The sequence below is a fragment of the Anomaloglossus baeobatrachus genome, chromosome 2 (genome assembly GCF_048569485.1).
Source record: "Anomaloglossus baeobatrachus isolate aAnoBae1 chromosome 2, aAnoBae1.hap1, whole genome shotgun sequence".
NCBI lineage: Eukaryota > Metazoa > Chordata > Amphibia > Anura > Aromobatidae > Anomaloglossus > Anomaloglossus baeobatrachus.
The window spans coordinates 469,957,086-469,982,037 of record NC_134354.1 but is presented as its reverse complement, the minus strand read 5'-3'; the positions used below and the strand labels follow the sequence as shown (position 1 = coordinate 469,982,037).

At 44.1% G+C, this 24,952-nt stretch overlaps 1 protein-coding gene across 1 annotated transcript in view; it reads left to right on the top strand.

The window, feature by feature from the left end:
* LOC142291659 (uncharacterized) overlaps positions 1 to 24,952 on the top strand; it is a 1,021,181-nt gene that overhangs the window by 798,523 nt on the left and 197,706 nt on the right. The window contains exons 91-93 of the mRNA XM_075336344.1: positions 7,248 to 7,341; positions 11,071 to 11,255; positions 18,283 to 18,460. Coding sequence (XP_075192459.1) covers positions 7,248 to 7,341; positions 11,071 to 11,255; positions 18,283 to 18,460 — 457 coding nt within the window. The remainder of the gene's footprint in view (positions 1 to 7,247; positions 7,342 to 11,070; positions 11,256 to 18,282; positions 18,461 to 24,952) is intronic.

Here is a 24,952-nt window from a genome sequence, read left to right as displayed (position 1 = left end):
AACTGGTTTAGCAACAAATCCATGGCCATGTCCTGTGATATGGAAATTAGGTGGCTTTAGGACAAAGGACACAGGATGACTCCCTGCCGTCACCCTGTAACAAGAGTTGTATCTCATTAGCAAGGCTATGGAACTAGCAGACAGAACGACTCCAGTAAAAAATGGTTCATATCTCGCAAGCCATATTTCCGATAAATATGGCAACCATAAAAATGGTGTCTCCGCATGTGGACGATGCCGGCACCCCCTTTTTATGGGAGCAGGACATTGGGAAATGCCCCAGGCGTGATATCAGCCAATGGGGAACTGGCAGACAGGTCATGAGTCCCCTCGTTCTGTAGCTAAATTCATAACTGTCACAATGAGAGCATTGGCGTCTGCCTACGACGCTCCCAGGCAAAGTTATAGCCAAAATCCCCTTTGCTGGATAATTCTGATCCATGCAGGGGGAGTGGCAGTGCTTCCCTGTGAGGTCACTAAGGTAGGAGGGGACCTGGATCTGCCCAGGTTGATAACCCTACTTCGGCCATTTTCCAGTGTTCTTCTGCTCGGGGGCCTGGTTGGGAAAGACCTGTGAGGAAGAATCCTAGAAACCTGGTCTACAGCGCCCCCCTGTGGCCAGACACACAAGGTAACTGATGTAATTGTATACCTGTTTGTAACCCATGCTTTATCTGTAACTGTACTCTGACATATGTATATTCTGTAGATTCCCTATTGTATATATTGTAGTTTCTAGTGTGCTTTAGGCGATTAAATTATATAATTAATCTTGGGCTGTTCTGTTATCTCGATCTTGAATCCCACGTCTGTGTGTTCGGCTAATAGTTACCGTAAATCGGTTGGTGGCAGCGAGTTGTGCCAAGGATTATTGTGGGGAGGCCAGTGAGATTCGGGAAGATATTATATATTCCGCCCGCGGAGGTCGGGGGAATATATACCTTACTCTCACCGGGGACCCTTCAATAATCGGCATAAGTAGTATAGCGGCCTCCTTGCTTATTGTCGGGCAATTCCATAATTGGCCTGACTATAAGAGGGGCGCTAGAGAGCGCGTCACGTGCTCTGTCTGTCGGTCGGGAGGTATAAAGGAGGGTTGACCCCTGCTTGTTACCCCCCGATTGTGACGTACTGGTAGCCAGCGCGGGGGATTTCTGAGTGACCCCCCCGGTGGTTTGTGACACCCCCCTCCCCGCAACCGGGACATGAAGGCACGGATCAGAGGAGTGCCCACGTTCTCCCTGGGCTCCCAGGACCTATCCTCAGGACCATACCCTTCCCAGTCCACCAGGAAGAACTGTCGACCTCGTACGGTCTTCATGGCCACGATATCCCTTACCGCATAGATGTCGTCATCGGCAATAGGTGGAGGAGCCGGACAGGCAGCAGCGGAGAAGGGACCAAGGACGACCGGCTTGAGCAGGGAGACGTGGAAAGAGTTGGGAATCCTCATCGTGGCCGGGAGCTGTAGCTTGTAGGAGACCTCATTGATCTTGCTGAGGACCTTAAACGGCCCGATGTAGCGAGGACCCAGCTTGTAGGAAGGTATCTTCAATCGGATGTACTGGGAAGCAAGCCAGACCAGGTCACCAGGAGAGAAACACGGAGGGTCCAGACGCCTCTTGTCAGCGTGTTTCTTCATCCGCTGGGAAGCGCGTCCAAGGGACGCCTTGACAGAGTCCCAAATGGTAGCGAAGTCACGGGCTACAGTATCAGCCGCAGGGACATCCGAAGAAGGGGATATAGGCAATGGAACGGAGGGCTGTAGTCCGTAAACGACATGGAAGGGAGATTTGGAGGACGACTCACTGATATGGTGGTTATGTGAGAATTCAGCCCAAGGCAGAAGCGTGGACCAGTCGTCGTGATGGGCGTTGACATAGTGACGTAAGAAGGATGTCAAGATTTGATTGACCCTCTCCACTTGGCCATTAGACTGAGGATGGTATGCGGAAGAAAAGTCCAGAGTTACTCCCAGATGTTTGCAGAGCGCCCTCCAGAAGCGGGAGGTGAACTGAGTTCCTCTGTCGGACACGATGTGGGATGGAAAGCCATGCAAGCGGAAGATGTGATGTATATAGGCTTCCGCGAGTTCCTGAGCAGAGGGCAGTCCGGCCATAGGGACGAAGTGAGCCATTTTGGAGAACCGGTCCACCACGACCCATATGACTGTGTGTCCGGAGGATAATGGCAAGTCCGTAATAAAATCCATCGCTATGTGTTGCCACGGAACTGAGGGTATAGGCAGAGGCAGAAGACGGCCATAGGGCAGGTGTTTGGGCGTCTTGTTCCTGGCACAAGAGGAGCAGGCAGAGACATAAGCAGCGACGTCCGTGCGAAGGGATGGCCACCAGTAATGGCGTACAATCGCACCCCATGTTCTCTTCTGGCCTGCATGACCGGCTGTTTTGGAGGCATGACCCCAGTGTAACACCTTTTGCCTGTCAGTTTCAGAGACGTAGGTCTTTCCGGGCGGTATCTGGGCCTGAGTGACAGGGGCCACCGGAATAATCTTGCTAGGAGGGATGATAGGTTGGGTAGTCTCTTCCTCCTGCTCCATGGGCACGAAAGACCTAGACAAGGCATCAGCGCGTACATTCTTGTCCGCGGGTCTGAAATGGAGCTGGAAGTCAAACCTGGCAAAGAATAAGGACCACCTGGCTTGCCGTGGGTTCAGTCGCTGAGCGGACCGCAGGTATTCCAGGTTCTTGTGGTCCGTGTAGATAATCACGGGGTACACTGCTCCTTCCAGGAGGTAGCGCCACTCCTCCAGAGCCAGTTTGACCGCCAATAGTTCTCGGTCACCGATGGTGTAATTACGTTCCGGCGCTGAGAAGCTCTTGGAGAAGAAACCGCAAGTCACCATCTTGCCGGAGGAGGATTTCTGCATGAGCACTGCTCCAGCTCCCGAGGAGGAGGCATCCACTTCCAAGGTGAACTGGCGGTTTAACTCCGGACGGTGGAGTACAGGAGCGGAGGCAAATGCTCGCTTCAGGGAGCAAAACGCGGCGTCGGCTGCAGGTGACCAGTCCTTTGGATTAGCCTCCTTTTTGGTCAAAGCGGAGAGAGGAGCAGTCAGGGCAGAGAAGTGAGGGATAAACTGGCGGTAGTAGTTGGCGAATCCCAGGAACCGTTGGATTGCCTTCAGTCCAGAAGGAGGAGGCCAGTTGAGTATGGAGGAGACCTTCTTTGGATCCATCTGCAGTCCAGTGCCCGATATGATGTATCCCAGGAAAGGGAGAGAAGACTGCTCAAAGACGCATTTCTCATATTTGGCGTAAAGACGATTCTCCCTCAGTCTTTGCAGAACCAGCTGTACGTTCTCTCTATGGGTCTGGAGGTCCGGAGAGAAGATAAGGATGTCATCCAGATAAACTACGACACAGACGTAGAGGAGGTCCCGGAATATGTCGTTCACCAATTCTTGGAAGACAGCTGGTGCGTTACACAGGCCGAAGGGCATCACGCAGTATTCATAGTGCCCATCGCGAGTATTAAACGCGGTCTTCCATTCGTCCCCAGAGCGGATACGAACTAGGTTGTAGGCACCCCGAAGATCCAGCTTGGTGAACACACGGGCTCCCCTGAGCCGGTCGAACAATTCGGGGATGAGCGGCAGAGGGTACTTGTTTTTGACGGTGATCTGATTCAGACCCCGGTAGTCGATGCATGGGCGTAGGTCACCCTCTTTCTTCTTCACGAAGAAGAAGCCTGCTCCCGCAGGAGAGGAGGATCTCCGGATGAATCCTTTTGCCAGGCTCTCTGTGATGTAGGTAGACATGGCCCTGGTTTCGGCCGGAGACAACGGATATATCCGTCCTCGAGGTGGTGTTGTTCCTGGGAGCAGGTCGATGGCACAATCGTAGGGACGGTGTGGCGGCAGTACCTCAGACTCCTTCTTGTCAAAAACGTCTGCGAAGGACCAATAGGCCGAGGGCAGTTCCGGTAGGTTCTCTGGAACCGGAGGTCGTCGGATAGGTTGTATGGGCTTCAGACACTTCTCATGACAAGCAGAACCCCATCGGGTGATTTCGCCAGTACCCCAGCTGACTGATGGTTCGTGTGTCCGCAACCAGGGAAGTCCCAGCAGGATTTGATGGGACATGTGTGGAAGGACGTAGAGAGTGATGTTCTCGGTGTGCAGGGCACCGATACGCAGTTCGACCGGTCTGGTGACCCAGGAGATGGTATCAGAGAGGGGTCTCCCATCCACAGAGGCAATCACTAGGGGCTTCTCGAGTAGAGTAACAGGCAGCTGGTACTTGTCCACCGTGGCCTGCTGGATGAAATTGCCTGCTGCTCCAGAGTCGAGGTATGCCTCAGCCGTGAAGCGCGTCTCTCCCGTTGACACTTGCACAGTCCACATAACCGGGTCTGAGAGAGTTCCAGCACCTAGGGTGGCCTCTCCTACCAACCCTAGGCTTTGGAGTTTCCCGGCCTTTCCGGACAGGAGCGTAGGAGGTGAGTGTCCTCTCCGCAGTAAAAGCAGAGGCCCTTGGCGAGCCGCTCTGCTCGACGTTGTTCAGATTGCCGTACTCGGTCGATCTGCATGGGCTCTTGGACGGGAATCCCAGCTGTTGATGACTGCGATACGGAGGACTTCTGTGGAGGAGGGGAATGCCGTACCGGACGTCTCTCCCGAGACAGCTCTTTGGAGCGCTCCTGAAAACGAATGTCCACTCGAGTTGCTAGGGCAATCAGGGCATCTAGGGTGGAGGGCACGTCACGACCCGCCAACTCATCTTTGATGCGACTCGAGAGTCCTTCCCAGAAGGCGGCTGTTAGGGCCTCATTATTCCACCCGAGTTCAGAAGCCAACGTGCGGAAACGGATGGCGTATTGGCCCACCGTCAGTGTTCCTTGACGTAAGCGGAGGAGGGATGAAGCAGACGCAGAGGCGCGTCCCGGCTCGTCAAAGGTGCTGCGGAAGGCCTGCAGGAACTCTTGGAGATCCTTGGTCATAGGGTCCTCCTTCTCCCACAACGGGTTCATCCACGCCAGTGCCTCGCCCTCCAGGTGAGACATGATGAAGGCGACCTTGGCTTGGTCGGAGGCAAACAGATGTGGCAGCTGCGTGAAGTGAAGGGAGCATTGGTTTATAAACCCCCTGCAGGTCTTGGGATCTCCGGCGTACCGGGGTGGTGAGGCCAAACGCAGTCTGGAAGCATCCGAAGAAGCGGCCACGGGAGCGGGGGACGTGGCTTGACTAGTGGCGGCTTGGGATGTTGTAGACGTGACTGCCGCTTGTAGCGTGGTCAGGCGGGTGTCCACGGAAGTCATGAAGTTCAGCATGCGGGTCTGGACTTCACGCTGGCGTTGGAGTTCCTCTTGCAAGGCCGCTAGTGCTGCAGCGGGATCCATGGCCTGATCTTACTGTCACGGCCAGGTGTGCGGGCAGGCCCAGGAGGTGGATCCACTGGACCGAACTCCTAGATGGTAGGAAAGAGTCCGGCAGCTGGAACACTAGAAACAGCAGAACAGTCCTTGCACACGGGAATAGCGGAGAAGTCCCTGGGACCACGGAGTTACGGGTGGTAGTCCGGGTGACGCAGCTCAGGTTCGGAAGCCGAGATGATGTCAGGCGGGGTCCGGAACCTTGGGAGCAAGATGACTGGTCACCGCAGGGATCCGAGATGGTGCGGACTGTGAGGATGGCAGAAGGACAGCGTTCGGGGTTCAGGATACGGCAGACTGGATGGCGAAGCAAGCACGGCTCTACAAAGAGAGATAGGTGAGTACACGCACTGAAACACCAGGAGACCTGACTCCTAGCTTAGGGAACACGAAGATCAGGCCCCGCCCCCTTGAACAATACACCCCTTTATACCCTGTACCTGATTAGCCTCATTACCTGTTAATGGACGCTGGCCCTTTAAGAAAGGGTCAGTGACCGCGCGCGCGCCCTAATGCGCATGCGCGCAGCCCGGGTGCCAGAAGCCAGGGAAGGAGGCTGAGAAGAGGACGCAGGGGAGCCGGCCAGGGCCTGGGAAGCCGTCGGGCGCCGCGATCGGGGACCAGGGGGGCCTGGGAAGGACGGGGACCGGAGGCTGGAGAGCGGGGAGCGTGGCAGGTGAGCTGGGGAGCGGGGCTGAGGACCCGGGGAGCGGAGCAGAGGACCCGGGGAGGGAAGCCAAGGACCCGGGGAGCGTGACAAGTATGTTATAAAAGTACAGTACATGTCACTTTTCAATGCTTTTGCCTTACATTTTAATTTTTTGAAATTTAAACTATTGATTGACAATTTATAACAAAACATCACTTATGTGAATAGATATAATTATATTTTATTCATAATCAAATCTATATAATTATACAATAGCACTAGATACAAAAATATGAGATGTGACTTTTCTGCATTATTCTGAGGTAGTATGCAAAGTCCATAGTTCCCAATATGGAAAAAAAACTGATTTTCTTTCCAATAATCTGTGGGAAGAGAAATTAAAATGTGATTTGTGAAAGCGAGTATAATACTGATGGGATAGATGAACTTTGGGAGCGGGGGAACTGTGACGTCTCCTCTTCCCATGTTAGCATAGGTCACGGAGCATCATGCGCTAAATCCTAGTGGTTTCTGTTAGGTGAATATCACTTAAGGCCCCGTTACATGCAACGACATCGCTAACGATGTTGCCTGTTACACATACGAGCGACCGCTAATGATGTAAAATACTCACCTAATCGTTGATCGTTGACACCTCATCCATTTCCCAAATGTCGTTGCTCGTGCTGAACGCGGGTTGTTCGTCGTTCCTGAGGCAGCACACATCGCTACGTGTGACACCCCAGGAACGATGAACAACACCGTACCTGCGTCCTCCGGTAACGAGGTGGGCGTGACTTCCATGTGGCTGCTCTCCGCCCCTCGACTTCTATTAGACACCTGCCGAGTGACATCGCTGTGACGCCGCATGAACCGCCCCCCTTAGTAAAGAGGCTGTTCGCCGGCCACAGCGACGTCGCTAGGAAGGTAAGTACGTGTAACGGGTACTAGCGATATTGTGCGCCACGGGCAGCGATTTGCCCGTGATGCACAAACGACGGGGGTGGGTGCTTTCACGAGCGACATCGATAGCAATGTCGCAGCGTGTAAAGCCCCCTTTAGATTGTTAGATTGTACAGCTGCAAACCCTTGGGCAACATTCTTTTTGCCAGGAGAATCTATTTAAGCTACTTACACTTTTCAGTTAAATTTATTTTTTCGACCCTGATAAAAAACAGATCAATGAGATTTTTGTTAATTACAGGTGTCCTGGCATTTTCTTTTGTTGAACCAGATGAACAGAAAACCATCAAATGATGTGACATATATTGATTCTCTGCCACGAGTGCTTCACTCAGGTAAATATGATAGAAGACAGTAGTAATACAGTATTTATCCTATATTACACCAGACTCTGGATGAAACCTCACATTATCCCAAAGTCTTTCATCAGGCTGTCAACTCTGGTGCTCTGGCCTATAATAGCTCTGCTTCTTGACTCAGGTTAGGTACAAACTAAACCTTAAAGTGAATAATGCCCTAAATTTAGGCTGACCAAGCCAATTGCAGCGTGAATCAGAGTCCGGCTGCGTGATTGTAGCCAAGTGTGTCTTTTTCTGAAATGTGCAATGTTTCAGGGAATGATAGTTTGAAAATCTACAAATGGGAGGGACTTGCAAATCACCTGGAACAAGGCAAGGAGAAGCCGGCTGGGGGAGGCATCGGAATAGTCTCATCTTTACCTTTAGCCGCTAGCTGGATCTGCACACTGTTTTCTCTGAAACACTCAAGTGCATTAGAGAAAAAAATACCTGGCTTCAATCAGAATCTGATTCATGCTGCCCATGGTTCAATAGCTTCCCTTTACATGGACATCCTTATTTTAACATTAGTCCAAAATTAATTTTTAATTATAGTTATGTGCAAAATAATAGCAGTCTAATTTCCCTAATTTGTTTAATTACTGATGTTGCTAGAAAAGGTCATACAACATGGGAAAGAATTCATGACTAGGTGTAGGCGAATAATGGGCAACCAACAGAATCAACAGTTATGACATACATACAGCTAATTGGGAAGGAAAAAGAGAGGTATTCAGCTCACCCAAATAGTGTCCTCCAGTCTGCGGTGAATGCACATAGTCCCTCGGACAGGCAGGTCCGTGTTCCAGGAAGGTAGCAAAGAAAAGTAAGTGGGACTCAGAACCAATGCGAATAGATAAAAATCTTCATGCTTTATTTGAAAAAAGTTAAAATTAATAAAGGGTCACAGATCTTTCCAAAAATGCCATGCGGCTTGCCATGCGGCTTGACGCGTTTCGGACACAAAAAGGGGAATTTAAAAGCAGTCCTTAATCATAAGCCTACAGCTAATTGGGCATACTTGACTCATTTAATGAAAGGGGGTGTTCTAATTAAAAGCAGTGTGGTGTTTAATTAGTAAGGTCACTCATTCTGTGAAGAAACAGGTGTCAATTTTGGCCCTTATTTAAAGAAGGAGGACAGCAATATCAGCAATATATACCTGCTGTATTTAGCCCTTGCTCAGTGAGTAAAATGGGAAATTACAGACATTGTACTGAAGGAGAAAGAACTTTGGTTAAGAAGTTAATTGGGAAGGGAAAACATATAAAGAAGTGCAGAAAATAATTGGCTGCTCAGTCAAAAATATTTAAAATGCATTAAAATGGCAAATTTGAAAGACGTGGTAGAAAAATAAATATTACCACCCGCATAGATCATAGAATAACATGAATGACAAAGAAGCATCCAATGATCAGCTCCAGAGAGATCAAAGAAGATCTTCAGTTACCTGTCAATATTGCAACAATCAGAAGACACATACACAAGACAAACTGTTTTCAAGAAACCCTCAGAAAGTATGATGGCTGAAAAAAAAGATGTGTTGAAAAGGTTAAAGTTTGCCAAAAAGGAAGGTTGAACTAGATGGACCTAGGTCTTTTTTCAACCTATGTAATTATGTAACATTGACTGGCCTAAAGAGAAGTGGCGCAACATTCTATGGACAGAAGAAGGCAAGACTGTTCTTATTGGGTCTAAAGACCACATACAGTTTGTGAGATGACCCATAAACACTGAATTCAAGACACAGCACACTGTGAAGAGTGTAAAACATGGAGGTGCAATCATAATGGTTTGGGGATGTTTCTCACTTTCTGGAGTTGGGAACATTTATCGCATACCAAGAACCATGGACCAATTTGAATATATCAAAATACTGGAAGAGGCTGCGTTGCCTTATGCTGTAAAAGAAATGTCCTTGAAATAGGTGTTTCAGCAAAACAATGATGTCAAACACACCAGCAAGCAAGTAACATCCTGGTTCCAGACCAGCAAAATTAATATTGTGAAGTGGCCAGCCCAACCTCCATATATCAATCTGATTGATTTGTGAGTGACATAAAAATGCTGTTTTTGATACAAAACCTAAAGCCTGCTTTACACGCTGCAATGTATCTTACGATGTGTCGGCGGGGTCACGTCGACTCGTAAGTGACGCACATCCGGCATCTTAAGGTACATTGCAGTGTGTGACAGATACGTGCGATTGCGATTGAACGGTAAAACGTTCATCGCATACACATCGTACCTTTCTCTAGAATTGCACGTCAGATTGTTCATCGTACCCGGGGTAGCACACATCGCAGTGTGTGACACCCCGGGAACGATGAACAGACCTTACCTGCGTCCTGCGGCTCCCGACCCACAATGCGGAAGGAAGGAGGTGGGCGGGATGTTTACGTCCCGCTCAGCTCCGCCCCTCTGCTTCTATTGGCCGGCTGCTGTGTGACGTCGATGTGACGCCGAACGTCCCTCCCACTCCAGGAAGTGGACGTTCGCAGCCCACATCAAGGTCGTATGGAAGGTAAGTACGTGTGACGGGGGTTAATCGTTTGTGCGGCACTTTCAACAAATTGAACGTGCCACACATACGATGGGGGCATTGCAAATCGCATACGATATTGTATGCGAAATTGCAACGTGTAAAGCAGGCTTAAGAATGCAAGAGAACTGTGGAATGTAGTCCAGTCAACTAGGGCTGGGATATCTGTTTGCAGGTGTTAGATGTGAGTTGACTCTATGCCACACAGATTTAAAGCAGTTAGTTCAGTGATTAACAGAAGTCTATAAACACATTTCAGTTTATACTGTAAATATTCAAGTTTGTAAATGAAAGTGCAGACAATGCTATTTTTTTGAATGAACAGTCTATTATTCCTTTTTTTCTTTTTCAGTTTAAAAATTAATATTTTGTTCAGTTTTTCATTTGGAATTGAATTGATCCAATGCTACTAGTGCCATTTTGTATATGGAAATAAATGCTGCTATGAGGATTGAACTTTTTCTCATTTGTTTAAGCACACTGTTATTATTTTGCACATAGCTATATGTGCATATTTGTTTATTTTTTTAATCTTTATATTGGCTCCATTTTACATCTTTCAAAATGGCAAAATTTAAAATAACAATCTGGTTGTCTTCTCCCTCCACTAGTGTGAGGCAGAAGACAGCCATATTGTGTTACTTTTGGGTTCAATCTATATATAATATGTGTAAAGTTCATATAATATTTGATAATGGCCCTATATATATAATCACATTCAAGGATGGACCCATATGTTATACCTCAGTGAAGTATAACTTCAGCATGATGCCATGTGGCACCTGCAGATGTAAAATTACTACTGCTTTTTTTCTGTATTCCTTGTTTGTGTGACTTTTAGTTGAATTTGGAAAATTGGAGAATACAATTTATATGTAAATTAAAATTGGTGTTAGAAATTGCCTCTAGAAAATAGAAGAGGGGGCCTCCATAGTCCAGACATATGTATACACATTTACTTGAATGCTGGACTCAAAATTTTTCACTTGTTGATCCGCCATCAACTAATTTCCCAAGTGATAACTTCTGACGGGGCCTAGTTCATGAACCCCCAAAATTGGCAATCTAATCCTTTCCAAAATCAGCAATCCTGTAGAACCTATCCAATAACAACACACTTTTGTACACTCTCATCTATGTGTATCTTTTAAAAATGTTCTTCATATTTAAAATGCTTTCCATAGCCATCCTAGCATCGCTGGAGCAGATGGAGGAGGACATTTGTATTAGAATGAGGATGAGCCACCTCACAATAAGAAGACTTTGCTATGCAATTTGCTTCTTGCATGGATTTCTCCAAACGCAGAGGATATATCCCAAAACCGGTTTGAAATACTTACTAGAAACGGGTCCTACGCAGCTGCAACAGGTAATGTTGAGCTTTCATCATGGTATTTAACTATATTAAAGTCCATATTGTTATATTTACCTTTCCTAACTTCTTTAGATGAGATTTAATAAAGACATAACATTTTAGATAAAAAATATATTTAGTGAAGTTATTTCTAGTATTTCAGGAAGCTATGCAGAAAATGAATTCTACCTAAAATGAAATAACTTCATTACAGTGAAATCTTTATTCTCTTGCACACAGTTAGGTCCAGAAATATTTGGACAGTGACACAAGTTTTGTTATTTTAGCTGTTTACAAAAACATGTTCAGAAATACAAATATATATATAATATGGGCTGAAAGTGCACACTCCCAGCTGCAATATGAGAGTTTTCACATCCAAATCGGAGAAAGGGTTTAGGAATCATAGCTCTGTAATGCATAGCCTCCTCTTTTTCAAGGGACCAAAAGTTATTGGACAAGGGACTCTAAGGGCTGCAATTAACGCTGAAGGCGTCTCCCTCGTTAACCTGTAATCAATGAAGTAGTTAAAAGGTCTGGGGTTGATTACAGGTGTGTGGTTTTGCATTTGGAAGCTGTTGCTGTGACCAGACAACATGCGGTCTAAGGAACTCTCAATTGAGGTGAAGCAGAACATCCTGAAGCTGAAAAAAAAGAAAAAATCCATCAGAGAGATAGCAGACATGCTTGGAGTAGCAAAATCAACAGTCGGGTACATTCTGAGAAAAAAGGAATTGACTGGTGAGCTTGGGAACTCAAAAAGGCCTGGGCGTCCACGGATGACAACAGTGGTGGATGATCGCCGCATACTTTCTTTGGTGAAGAAGAACCCGTTCACAACATCAACTGAAGTCCAGAACACTCTCAGTGAAGTAGGTGTATCTGTCTCTAAGTCAACAGTAAAGAGAAGACTCCATGAAAGTAAATACAAAGGGTTCACATCTAGATGCAAACCATTCATCAATTCCAAAAATAGACAGGCCAGAGTTAAATTTGCTGAAAAACACCTCATGAAGCCAGCTCAGTTCTGGAAAAGTATTCTATGGACAGATGAGACAAAGATCAACCTGTACCAGAATGATGGGAAGAAAAAAGTTTGGAGAAGAAAGGGAACGGCACATGATCCAAGGCACACCACATCCTCTGTAAAACATGGTGGAGGCAACGTGATGGCATGGGCATGCATGGCTTTCAATGGCACTGGGTCACTTGTGTTTATTGATAACATAACAGAAGCTATAGTAGGAGAGAAAAGGCGCAATAGGGTCTTACCCGATTTACAGGGCAGAGGGAAAGGGTTAAAACACACTCACCTGGCTGGGTTGTGCCAGTCACAACCCCTTAGAGAACGTGGATGAGTGCTTTAGTGGTTCAGCAGCGGCCCCGTGTCTGAGCAAAGGATATCAAAGTGTAGACTGGAGGAAAAACGGGTTTAAAAACCGCGCTAGGAAACCACGAGCAAGGATGTAAATGAATATTTTTCTTTTATTTAGATAATTCCAACGCGTTTCGGAGACCCATCTGTCTCCTTCCTCAGGGAAAAAGAATCTTACAGTCAATGAGGAGTTGTCCTTATAAAACAACATACAGACAAAAGGAAAAAAAAAAAAAAAAAAAAAAGGGAGGGGGGTGTAACCAATCTTGACGTCATCACTCCATGTGCTGCAGAGTGATGACTCATTTCCACGTGGAGAAAAGCTGCATCATGATGTAAACTTCACATATTAAAACAAATATTTAAAGTGCTCTAAATGTGAAAAGATAAATAAATGAGTATCTTATTTACCCAATAATTTGTCTGTGTTTTTTTTTTTTTGTTTTTTTTTTGTTTTTTTTTTTTGGAAAGTGAGAAAACTAAAAATGTGCATGTATGTATATATATAAATTATGTGCAAAAATATCATTTTACTACTGTCCCCTATCTGGAACGTATGCAAGTGAATGAGTCTGTGTGTGGGCACTTGTGTGATGTTGCTCTGTCATTGCTACATTTAGGCTGCTAGATGTGTGAGTGAAAGCTCAAAAAAAAAAAAAAAAAAAGAAAAGGGAAAAAGCAACTAAAAAATGTGTGTATGTGTCCATGAAAAAATCTATATGATGTGAACATATAAAAATGTGTAATGCGATCTGAAAATAGCAGCATGTAATATATATAAGAAGAGAGAAAAGTATGTAAATATGTGTGATACGATTGAAAATAGCGGTGTGTGATTTAAAACTATAGAGAGAAGAAAAAAAAAAAAAAAAAAAAAAAAATGAATTTCTCACTATGTCGGAGTGACTTTGTGAGAAAAGCTGCAGGGATCGTGAAAGGTGAAAAGCAGGCATCTATGTGCAAGTATTTAAAAACATAAAAACATAAAAAAAGGGGGTGGTGAAGTGAAAAAAGAAGAGCAAGTAGTGCGCATGCTTGAAGGAACGAGTACTATGTCAGGAAGAGGTGATGTGAGTTCAGACCGTGGGAAGAAATTCTACCGCGCAAGCACGCGGTACTAGTAAGAAGCAGATTCCTCTTTGCAGAGGGTGATTAGAGTTCAAAGCGTGGGAAATAGTGTAGTGCGCAAGTGCAAAGCGCAAAGAAATACAAGAACAATACAAGCGTGAATGAGAAAAATTGAAAGCTGAAAGAGAGGGGAAGGGGAAAGGAAAAAGGGAGTGTTCCTCTAGAGGAGTATATCATTGACATGTGAAGGTGTGCGCGAAGTTATAAACAATGAAAAATATACAATATGAAAATGGGAATTTTAAGGGAATGAAAATAAAAATAAAAAATAAAAAGGATAATGAGATATAAAATGTCCATATATAAAAAAGGAAATCCTTTTGAAAGGAAGGGTAAAACAGTTTTTAAATAAGGATATAACCACGTTGGAATATTTAAAACGCATATATGAATACAAATACAGTAATTTAATACTTATAAAAAAATTATTTTTTTTTTGTAAAAACAACTAAAATGCAGGATAACCTGGGTGATGGATTAAAAAATTGCTACCTAATAAAACTCAGAGACTCATATTAAAACCCAGGGATGGGAATAAAAATATATTTTTATTCCCATCCCTGGGTTTTAATATGAGTCTCTGAGTTTTATTAGGTAGCAATTTTTTAATCCATCACCCAGGTTATCCTGCATTTTAGTTGTTTTTACAAAAAAAATAATTTTTTTATAAGTATTAAATTACTGTATTTGTATTCATATATGCGTTTTAAATATTCCAACGTGGTTATATCCTTATCTGCTTCTTACTAGTACCGCGTGCTTGCGCGGTAGAATTTCTTCCCACGGTCTGAACTCACATCACCTCTTCCTGACATAGTACTCGTTCCTTCAAGCATGCGCACTACTTGCTCTTCTTTTTTCACTTCACCACCCCCTTTTTTTATGTTTTTATGTTTTTAAATACTTGCACATAGATGCCTGCTTTTCACCTTTCACGATCCCTGCAGCTTTTCTCACAAAGTCACTCCGACATAGTGAGAAATTCATTTTTTTTTTTTTTTTTTTTTCTTCTCTCTATAGTTTTAAATCACACACCGCTATTTTCAATCGTATCACACATATTTACATACTTTTCTCTCTTCTTATATATATTACATGCTGCTATTTTCAGATCGCATTACACATTTTTATATGTTCACATCATATAGATTTTTTCATGGACACATACACACATTTTTTAGTTGCTTTTTCCCTTTTCTTTTTTTTTTTTTTTTTGAGCTTTCACTCACACATCTAGCAGCCTAAATGTAGCAATGACAGAGCAACATCACACAAGTGCCCACACACAGACTCATTCACTTGCATACGTTCCAGATAGGGGACAGTAGTAAAATGATATTTTTGCACATAATTTATATATATACATACATGCACATTTTTAGTTTTCTCACTTTCCAAAAAAAAAAAACAAAAAAACACAGACAAATTATTGGGTAAATAAGATACTCATTTATTTATCTTTTCACATTTAGAGCACTTTAAATATTTGTTTTAATATGTGAAGTTTACATCATGATGCAGCTTTTCTCCACGTGGAAATGAGTCATCACTCTGCAGCACATGGAGTGATGACGTCAAGATTGGTTACACCCCCCTCCCTTTTTTTTTTTTTTTTTTTTTTTTCCTTTTGTCTGTATGTTGTTTTATAAGGACAACTCCTCATTGACTGTAAGATTCTTTTTCCCTGAGGAAGGAGACAGATGGGTCTCCGAAACGCGTTGGAATTATCTAAATAAAAGAAAAATATTCATTTACATCCTTGCTCGTGGTTTCCTAGCGCGGTTTTTAAACCCGTTTTTCCTCCAGTCTACACTTTGATATCCATTGATAACATAACAGCAGACAAGAGTAGCCGGATGAATTCTGAAGTGTACCGGGATATACTTTCAGCCCAGATTCAGCCAAATGCCGCAAAGTTGATCGGACGGCGCTTCATAGTACAGATGGACAATGACCCCAAGCATACAGCCAAAGCTACCCAGGAGTTCATGAGTGCAAAAAAAGTTGAACATTCTGCAATGGCCAAGTCAATCACCAGATCTTAACCCAATTGAGCATGCATTTCACTTGCTCAAATCCAGACTTAAGACGGAAAGACCCACAAACAAGCATGACCTGAAGGCTGCGGCTGTAAAGGCCTGGCAAAGCATTAAGAAGGAGGAAACCCAGCGTTTGGTGATGTCCATGGGTTCCAGACTTAAGGCAGTGATTGCCTCCAAAGGATTCGCAACAAAATATTGAAAATAAAAATATTTTGTTTGGGTTTGGTTTATTTGTCCAATTACTTTTGACCTCCTAAAATGTGGAGTGTTTGTAAAGAAATGTGTACAATTCCTACAATTTCTATCAGATATTTTTGTACAAACCTTCAAATTAAACGTTACAATCTGCACTTGAATTCTGTTGTAGAGGTTTCATTTCAAATCCAATGTGGTGGCATGCAGAGCCCAACTCGCGAAAATTGTGTCACTGTCCAAATATTTCTGGACCTAACTGTATATCAATGCAATAACTTTTGCCTATAGCACAACCGTTTATGTTCAGTGATATGTTTTTTTGGCTCCAATTAGTGGATACAATTATGGTAATACCAGATTTAGAAGTTTTTTTAATCTCCAGGTTAAAAAATATTCAGAAATATGTAAAAAAAAATTGAAATGTGTCACCAATTTACTAATTTGTCAATGGAGCTACCTGAAGACTTGTTCTTTGTATGGTGAGATATTTTATTAATACCATTTTGGGACCAAATAATGTTTTAAAAGTTTTGTTATTAAATTTTTAAATCTTTTTTAAAGGGAACCTGTCACCAGTTTTTTGCCCTATAAGCTGCAGCCACCACCACTGGACTCTTATATACAGCATTCTAACATGCTGTATGTAAGAGCCCAGGCCACTGGGTATTATAAAGTGTTTTTTATGTTATACCCAGTGGCCTGGGCTCTTGTATACAGTATGTTAGAATGCTGTATATAAGAGCCCAGCGGTGGTGGCCGCAGCTTATAGGGCAAAAAAAATTGGTGACAGGTTCCCTTTAAGGGAAGAGGGATGAACAGCAATTCTGGTGATTCAGGGTATTTTTTTCCCCATGGTACTTTTGCATAGGTTAAATAATTTCATTTTTTGATACTTTTGTGGAGGAGACTTTAACAAAAATAGATATATTTTTTTACTTTTTGTCTCCATTGGGGAAAAAAGAAGATAATTTGTTTTTCTATGTATGCTTTTTTATTTTCTTTTTTCCTTTTTAGTCCTCTTAGGGAACTTGAATCTGTGATTATCTGATTGCATGTTATACATATTGGCTGGATTTTCAGGGGTACTGGCATTGCTTCCAGCAAGCCCCCAGCTACAACTGTATTCCATCAGCACCCATCAATCAAGTCATGGGGAAATGATGGGTACTGGTGTACCTCATGGCAGCACGCCTTAAATGCTACTGTTAGAGATTGACAGAAGCATTCAAGAGGTTTACAGCAGCAATCAGAGCAAGGATTAGCTCTGATAGCTGTTACATGCAGATGCCAGCAATATAACAAAGCCAGCATCACGGAGCTGAGGCCAAACCATACATCTGTACAAGGTGTATGAATATGATACATATACGTTACATATCGGGACGGTGTAATTTTAATATGAGGATCAAAGAAATTGAGAAAATTAAAGGTAATCTGTCAGCAGGTTTTTGCTATGTAATCTGAAGACAGCATGCTGTAAAGGTTAAAAAAAATGCAGCAATGCCTTTTTTGTCAAGATTTGAACTTTTTTTTTACTTTATCTTTATTTAAGCTCCAGTAGCCTATCACTGCTGTGCCCAGCAGGCATGTGAGCACTTTTCCAGCATGCCCATCCCCCCCTTCTATTGGCAAAGCCCGGTGTGGTTGGGGTTAGCTTAAGATGGTTTTACTTCAGCGTTTTCCTGCCGCATTCACAGATCCAGCACAAGAACAGTACAGTACATTAAAGTTCACTGGCAAGCTCCGGGCATATGCGGTCATGTGACCGGAGCATGTGACAGCATGTGCCCGGGGCTTGCCGCACTGTCTGTGAACTGTATTGTACTGTACTGCCCTTATGCCGGATCCGGCAGTGCGGCAGAATACCACTGATGTGTTTGTGCCCTTAGTGAGCTCTGCTGCATTGCTAAATCTAAGATCTGATTGTGTCAGAATCACTGCGCCTAGTAATCTAACTGATAGCTTATTGAATTCAGAGTCTCTTTGGCTACATTATACTGCTCTTAGATGAGGTAGCAAAAACCAGCTGACAGATTCCCTTTAAGGGAGGAATAGCTGGCATATTTTTTAATTTTGTGCTCATTTTTTGTATTTAGTGTTCCTCTAAGGTGCTATGCTGAAAGCTGACTTTAAATTACATACACTATCCTTTGTATGTTGTACATTTCTAGCCTGTTAGATATTGAGATACATCATTTACATTTAGAGTAGTTCTAGGTCGCTACTGTGATGGTTTCTTGCTATTATAATGGGATTTCCTCTGACACAAAAGATTTATGAAAATATTTACTTGTACAATTAGGCCCTGAATACAGTCTTGTCTACCTATGACAAAATGAAAACCTGTGATAAGAACTTTATTGAAGCAGTGATGGAAGAAGTAAACTCTGTATATGCCAGTCTTGCTCTGACACTGAACGATGCGGAATACATTAAAGCTGTTGTGTATGAGATCCTGTCATGTGGCCTAAAGGAGCAAGGTAAACTGTAATGCCAGTGAATGCAACCAATCTTCTTCAATGTTGGGGACTTAGAACTCTTCACTTGCTCTATGCACATGCGTAAACATATAATTGCTTCCTGTTTGAGCCATATATTTAGAGATTTACTAACATTAAAGCTAAATGGTTTTCTGCTTTTATGAAAAGATTTCTAGAGTAAAGGCCGCTTTACACGCTGCGACATCGCTCAAGCGATCTCGTTGGGGTCACGGAATTTGTGACGCACATCCGGCCGCTTTAGCGATGTCTTTGCGTGTGACACCTATGAGCGATTCTGAATCGTCGCAAAAATGGTCAAAATCGCTCATCGGTGACATGCCCCCTTATTCTCGAATATCGCTGCTGCTCGGTGTACAAAGTAGTATGTCGCTCCTGCGGCAGCACACATTGCTATGTGTGACACCGCAGGAACGAGGAACCTCACCTTACCTGCGTCCGGCCGCTATGAGGAAGGAAGGAGGTGGGCGGGATGTTACGTCCCGCTCATCTCTGCCCCTCCGCTTCTATTGGGCGGCGGTTTGGTGACGCTGCTGTGACGTCTCTGTGACGTCGCTGTGATGCTGAATGAACCGCCCCCTTAGAAAGGATGCGGTTCGCCGGTCACAGCAATGTCGCTAGGCAGGTAAGTAGTGTGATGGGTCCGCGTGATGTTGTGTGCCACGGGCGGTGATTTGCCCGTGTCGCACAACCGATGGGGGTGGGTACGCGATATCGGTCATGATATTGCAGTGTGTAAATCGGCCTTTAGTGATCTAATTCCTTCCTTGGCTTTAATCATATGGTGCATGCCAATCTTATGGCTATGCAATTCCATAAGTCATATGCACATTAAGATTTTCTTACTGGACCTCGTCAAATCTTTAGGGCAATCTGGTTTACTTGAATGATTACTTTAGTGATCATGACGAGCTCATGACGAGCCAAAAGTCCACTTAGTTAGGATGCACCAAATTCATTAAGATTCAGGCACCTTTTAACACATGTAGCAAATTTTTAAGCTGTCGGTGCCCCAGAAAATACAGTCTACGCTAGTTATGAGCCCCATCTAATAAGTCCTAGTTACTTTTCAGGAAAGTAGAGAGGCATTATTGTGTACTGTGTTTTCAAGTGGAGGAGGCTGATGGACAGGTCGTGTCCGCTAATCCTGCATTACCAAGAAGGCAGTACTTAACAAAGAAGGAGAGCTTATAATCCTTATATAATAGTAAGAGACACAAAATCATTTCCTCAACAAATTTGTTAAAATAAGGATAAAATAGCCAACCCAGCTGGCTGACCTGTTGCAATTTTAGATTAAGTGCTGTACAACATTGTATGTAACTGATCAATGCCTTTGTTAACCATATATAAACTCCATCCTTTAGACCAGTTATGAGATAGGCACACCTGTGAGAAAAGTCTCCAATTTTAGTCCTTAAGGCTATGTGTCCACGGTAGAATGTTGCTGCGGATTTTTTTTTTTTCCCCATTCTATACCCAAAATCCGCACCAAAATCCGCAACAATAATTGACATGCTGCAGATTTTTCCGGATCAAAATCCGCGGCAAATCCGCCGCGGAAAAATCCGCAGCATGGACACAGCATTTCCAAAATGCCATTGAAATGGCTTGGAAGTGCCACTGCTGCAGATTTTCGGAAAATCCGCGGTAAATCCGCGGCAAAATCCGCGCAAAATCCGCAGCGTGGGCACATAGCCTGAAGCGGGCTTTACACGCTGCGACATCGCTAATGCGGAGTCGTTGGGGTCACGGATTTTGTGACGCACATCCGGCCGCATTAGCGATGCCGTTGTGTGTGACACCGATAAGCGATTTTGCATCGTTGCAAAACCGTGCAAAATCGCTAATCGGCGACACGGGGGTCCATTCTCAATTATCGTTACTGCAGCAATAACGAGGTTGTTCCTCGTTCCTGCGGCAGCACACATCGCTGCGTGTGACACCGCAGGAGCGAGGAAGCTCTCCCTACCTGCCTCCCGGCCACTATGCGGAAGGAAGGAGGTGGGCGGGATGTTACGTCCCGCTCATCTCCGCCCCTCCGCTGCTATTGGGCGGCGGTTCAGTGACGTTTCAGTGACGTCGCTGTGACGCCGCACGGACCGCCCCCTTAGAAAGGAGGCGGTTCGCCGGTCACAGCGACGTCGCCGGACAGGTAAGTATGTGTGACAGCTCTGGGCGATGTTGTGCGGCACGGGCAGCGATATGCCCGTGTCGCGCAACAGATGGGGGCGGGTACCCACACTAGCGATATCGGGACCGATATCGCAGTGTGTAAAGTAGCCTTGAGAGTCACCAACAGGGCATGATTTCAAGGCTTCCTTTGTATTGCACAGGTGATAATCACCTATGCAATACTATGGGAATCCTAAAAACATGATCTGTTGGTGGGTCATGAGGATGGAAGTTGGTGAACACTGCTATAGATAGAGAGATGATAACTTGCTGATCATTGGGGGTCAAAACTCTGGGAATCCGACCGATCTCAATGTTTCTGAAATGCCTTGTTAAAATTAAGTGGTGGATCTGATTGCGCGCCACTGCTCCACTCATTGTATTTAGGGTAGCCGGCTATAGCACTTGGCTTTTCTCTGCCAGTCTAACATACAATGCGTGTAGTGGTGACATGGACTTTTTAGAGCTCTTTTTTCCTGAATAAATCCCACGTATCGCACCTGATCTGTCAATAGGTAATAATGTACAATGTTGGGAATATTCATTTAGTTAACATTGCTTAAAGTACAAAAATAAAATAATGTAGCTCAAAACAGAAAAGGTTAACGTCTCCTGCACTGCTGTAAGGATGATGAAAGAGTCTGGATATTGATGAATAATGATTTAATTGTCTATGCTTTTCAATGCCCACTGGCGTCTTCTTCAGGACACATCTTCAGGATTCTTACTCATCCTTACGGCAGCGCAGGAGAAGTTAAACCTTTCTGTGTTTCGCTACATTTGCATTCCACGTGGGTCTGCCGCAGCCATTTTACGCCTTCTTAGTTGGTTGTGACTTTCACAACCCATTAGGCCGAGTACACATATAACACACATACACACGCCAGTACAGTGTATACAGTACACTGGCAGCGCAGCAAGTGCCGGTCACATGCTGTCATGTGACACGGAAGTTGCGGCGCTGCCACTGTACTGTATCATACTGTACTGGCGTGCACTGCATCCGTCAAACCAGCGAAAAGCCGGATATGTATACCCGGCCTTAAAGGTGAGCCTCTCCCAGATATTTTGCTGTATTACTAAATAATACCATAATACCCTACGTGCACCTTCTGTCCTTCTGTCTCTCCAGCATTATTTGAAAAATAAAATAATAAAATCAAGAGAATATAACTTAGGGCTTGTTCACACATTTCATTTTTGTCACATTTTTTCCTTCAAGTTTTTTTCCCATTAAAAAAATGGAGCATTTTACAGTAGCAGCAAAGCGAATGAGATTTCTGAAATCTCATGCACATGAGCAACTAAAGCATTTTTTGAAATTTGCAGCATGTCAATTCTTTCATAAAAAACCCATATAAAAATGTGTCAAAAGAATGCTTATTTTTTTTTCCTGCCAACACAAAAAAGTGGCAGAAAAATCTGCTGCAATTACTCAATGTATGAACATAATTTAGATAAGGGGTCCCCAAGCTTTTACTCAGGAGCCACATGTGGCTTGCTGGACCATAATGTTTTGTTTGAGGCTGCCTGCCAGCTTGGTGCAGTGGTACCTGATACAGCAAAAAGTTATGAAGAGCAGATGTCCAGATGATGACTTTTCTGACTAGCCCCATACAGAAGAAAAGATGTGGATACTCACATACTGGGTCGAGGGGAGATAGAATGATATTGCAGTTAGGGTATGGTTCCACTAGTGTATAGCTTCCGATGCAAGGGCATCAGAAGCAATATGCTAATGACCCTATCAGCCGAGGGTCATGCGATTGTGATGCGATCTTGTGATCGCTTCACAGTCGCATGCGGAGAAGAGGGAGGGAGCACTTTTTCCCCATCTCCTCCGCTGGCTGTATCTTTGTATATCACATTGCACTTGGATTACATGCTAGTGCAGTGCGATGTTTCACACGCTCCCATAGACGTGTATGGGGGTGCATGAGCCAAGACTCACTGTCAAATACAGCATGCTGCGATTCATTCCTCATGCCGCTATGGCATGAGAAATCAATTGCAGATGGACACTGCCCCATAGTTTTGCACTAGAGTGAATGCAATCTGATGTTTTATCGGATTGCACTCGTCCGTGCAAAACGCAAGTGGAACCGTGCCCTTACGTATATTTCTGTATGTGGATATACACTGCTTGGACTATTAAAAATCTCAAGTCCCAGTTATTTCAGTCCTTGAAATTTAGCAAAAAGAGTACTCATCAGTAATTATGTGTTTTATCTTGTAAAAAATACTTTTTTTTATTTTTAGAAACATCATTTGTATTTTCCTTAGCTTTTAAAAACTGGCATTAGTCTTTAAAACCTCTCCACCTGAAATTTAAATTCCGAATTAGGTGTGTGAAAATGTGCAAATACATGTTCTAGTATCAATGTTTACAATCAAATGTCTTTACAAGCACGTAACATTAGTTCCTCCACAAATAAAATGCCTTTTCTGATATAATTTCTGAGTTTATGAAGACAAATACAGTACTTTACCTACTAAAATAAAGCAAGATTTAAGTGAATGATTTCAGTATTATCTAAAATCATATACACGACTTCAGATGGGTGATATTTGTCAATAGAGGATTATTCATACTGATTTTCAGATAAATATTTACTGACATTTTACACTAAATTAAATTTCCAAATCTTACTGGTGACATTTTGTTGGCTTTTTACTTATCTCTATAGACGTTAAGCAGTGTGTACTGAAATAAAATGACCTCCAGCTTTTAAATGAATCTGTCACTATGACTTTGCTATTTCGTCTGAGAGCAGCCGAATGTAGGAAAGGGACGCTATCAGACCACTTGTTATGAGGGAGCTAGTCTTTACAGTGATAATCTCCTTGTAATAAAACACTTATTGTATGGCAACAACAGCACAAAGTCTAATAAGTGGCACATTGCTAAAATCGGTGTCTTAGCCCTATATCTTGCAGTCCTCAGATTACGTAGCAAAAACCTGCAGATTCCTTTTAAGTAATTTGTTCTATTCAGGCATCTTATTTCATTTTATTACTTTTTAATGACTCATGCCTACACATGCTTAAAGGGAACCTGTCACATGAAAAAATGCTATTATCCTGCAGATATGGGGTTAATCTTAATGTTAATTAAATTCTTTCTAAACCTGCCTGGCACCTGCACGTTGAACCCCACTGCCGGGAAGAAATTAACTATAATCCTCCGAGCAGCACTCTGGTTTCAGTCACAAGGGCGATGCTGCCGCAGGTTCTGTCTGTGTGTGGAGAACAGCGGCTGTAACCATGCCCCCCCCACTAAGTGACAGCTGATCTGCATAAGAACCTGTTTTCAGTCAGTGTGGAGGTCGTAGTAACGCCTATGGCTGTCAGAATATAGTGATTAAGTTTCTTTCTTATAACATTTTTCTATTGTGTGAAGGAGCTAAACATTAAAAAAACCATATACATGTGGCATTGCTGTAATCGTACTGACCTGACAAATAAAGCCGTGTTATCCCTTTCACAATAGAGTGCACACCCTAAAAAAACTCTCACAAGGCAATTTCTGAATTGCTGTTTTTTGATCAAAGTTTGATAACTGTATAATTTCATAATTGGCCCAATTCTCTCACATGAAAAAAATATGGCTGTCTGACCCTGCCCTAAGGGGTACTTTGCACGCTGCGACATTGCTAGCCGATTGTAGCAATGCCGAGTGCGATAGTCCCCGCCCCCGTCGCAGATGCGATATCTTGTGATAGCTGCCGTAGCGAACATTATCGCTACGGCAGCTTCACACACACTTACCTGCCCTGCGATGTCGCTCTGGCCGGCGACCCGCCTCCTTCTTAAGGGGGCGGGTCGTGCAGCGTCACAGCGACGTCACACGGCAATAGAAGCGGAGGGGCGGAGATGAGCAGGACGTAAACATCCCGCCCACCTCTTTCCTTCCTCATTGCAGGTGGGACGCAGGTAAGGAGATGTTCCTTGCTCCTGCGGCTTCATACACAGCGATGTGTGCTGCCGCAGGAACGAGGAACAACATCGTATCTGTCGCTGCAGCGAAATTATGGAAATGACCGACACTACACAGATCACCGATTTTCTATGCTTTTGCGATCGTTTATTGGTGCTTCTGGGCTTTATACGTTGCGACGTCGTTACCGGCGCCGGATGTGCGCCACTTTCTATTTGACCCCGACGAGATCGCAGTAGCAATGTCGCAACGTGCAAAGTACCCCTAAGAGTTACGCAATTTGAAATCTAGCGCTCAGTGCTCAACACTTGTTCTGCATGAGATGAACTATTGTAAAGTATATAGCAGCAGCTTGCTCCACT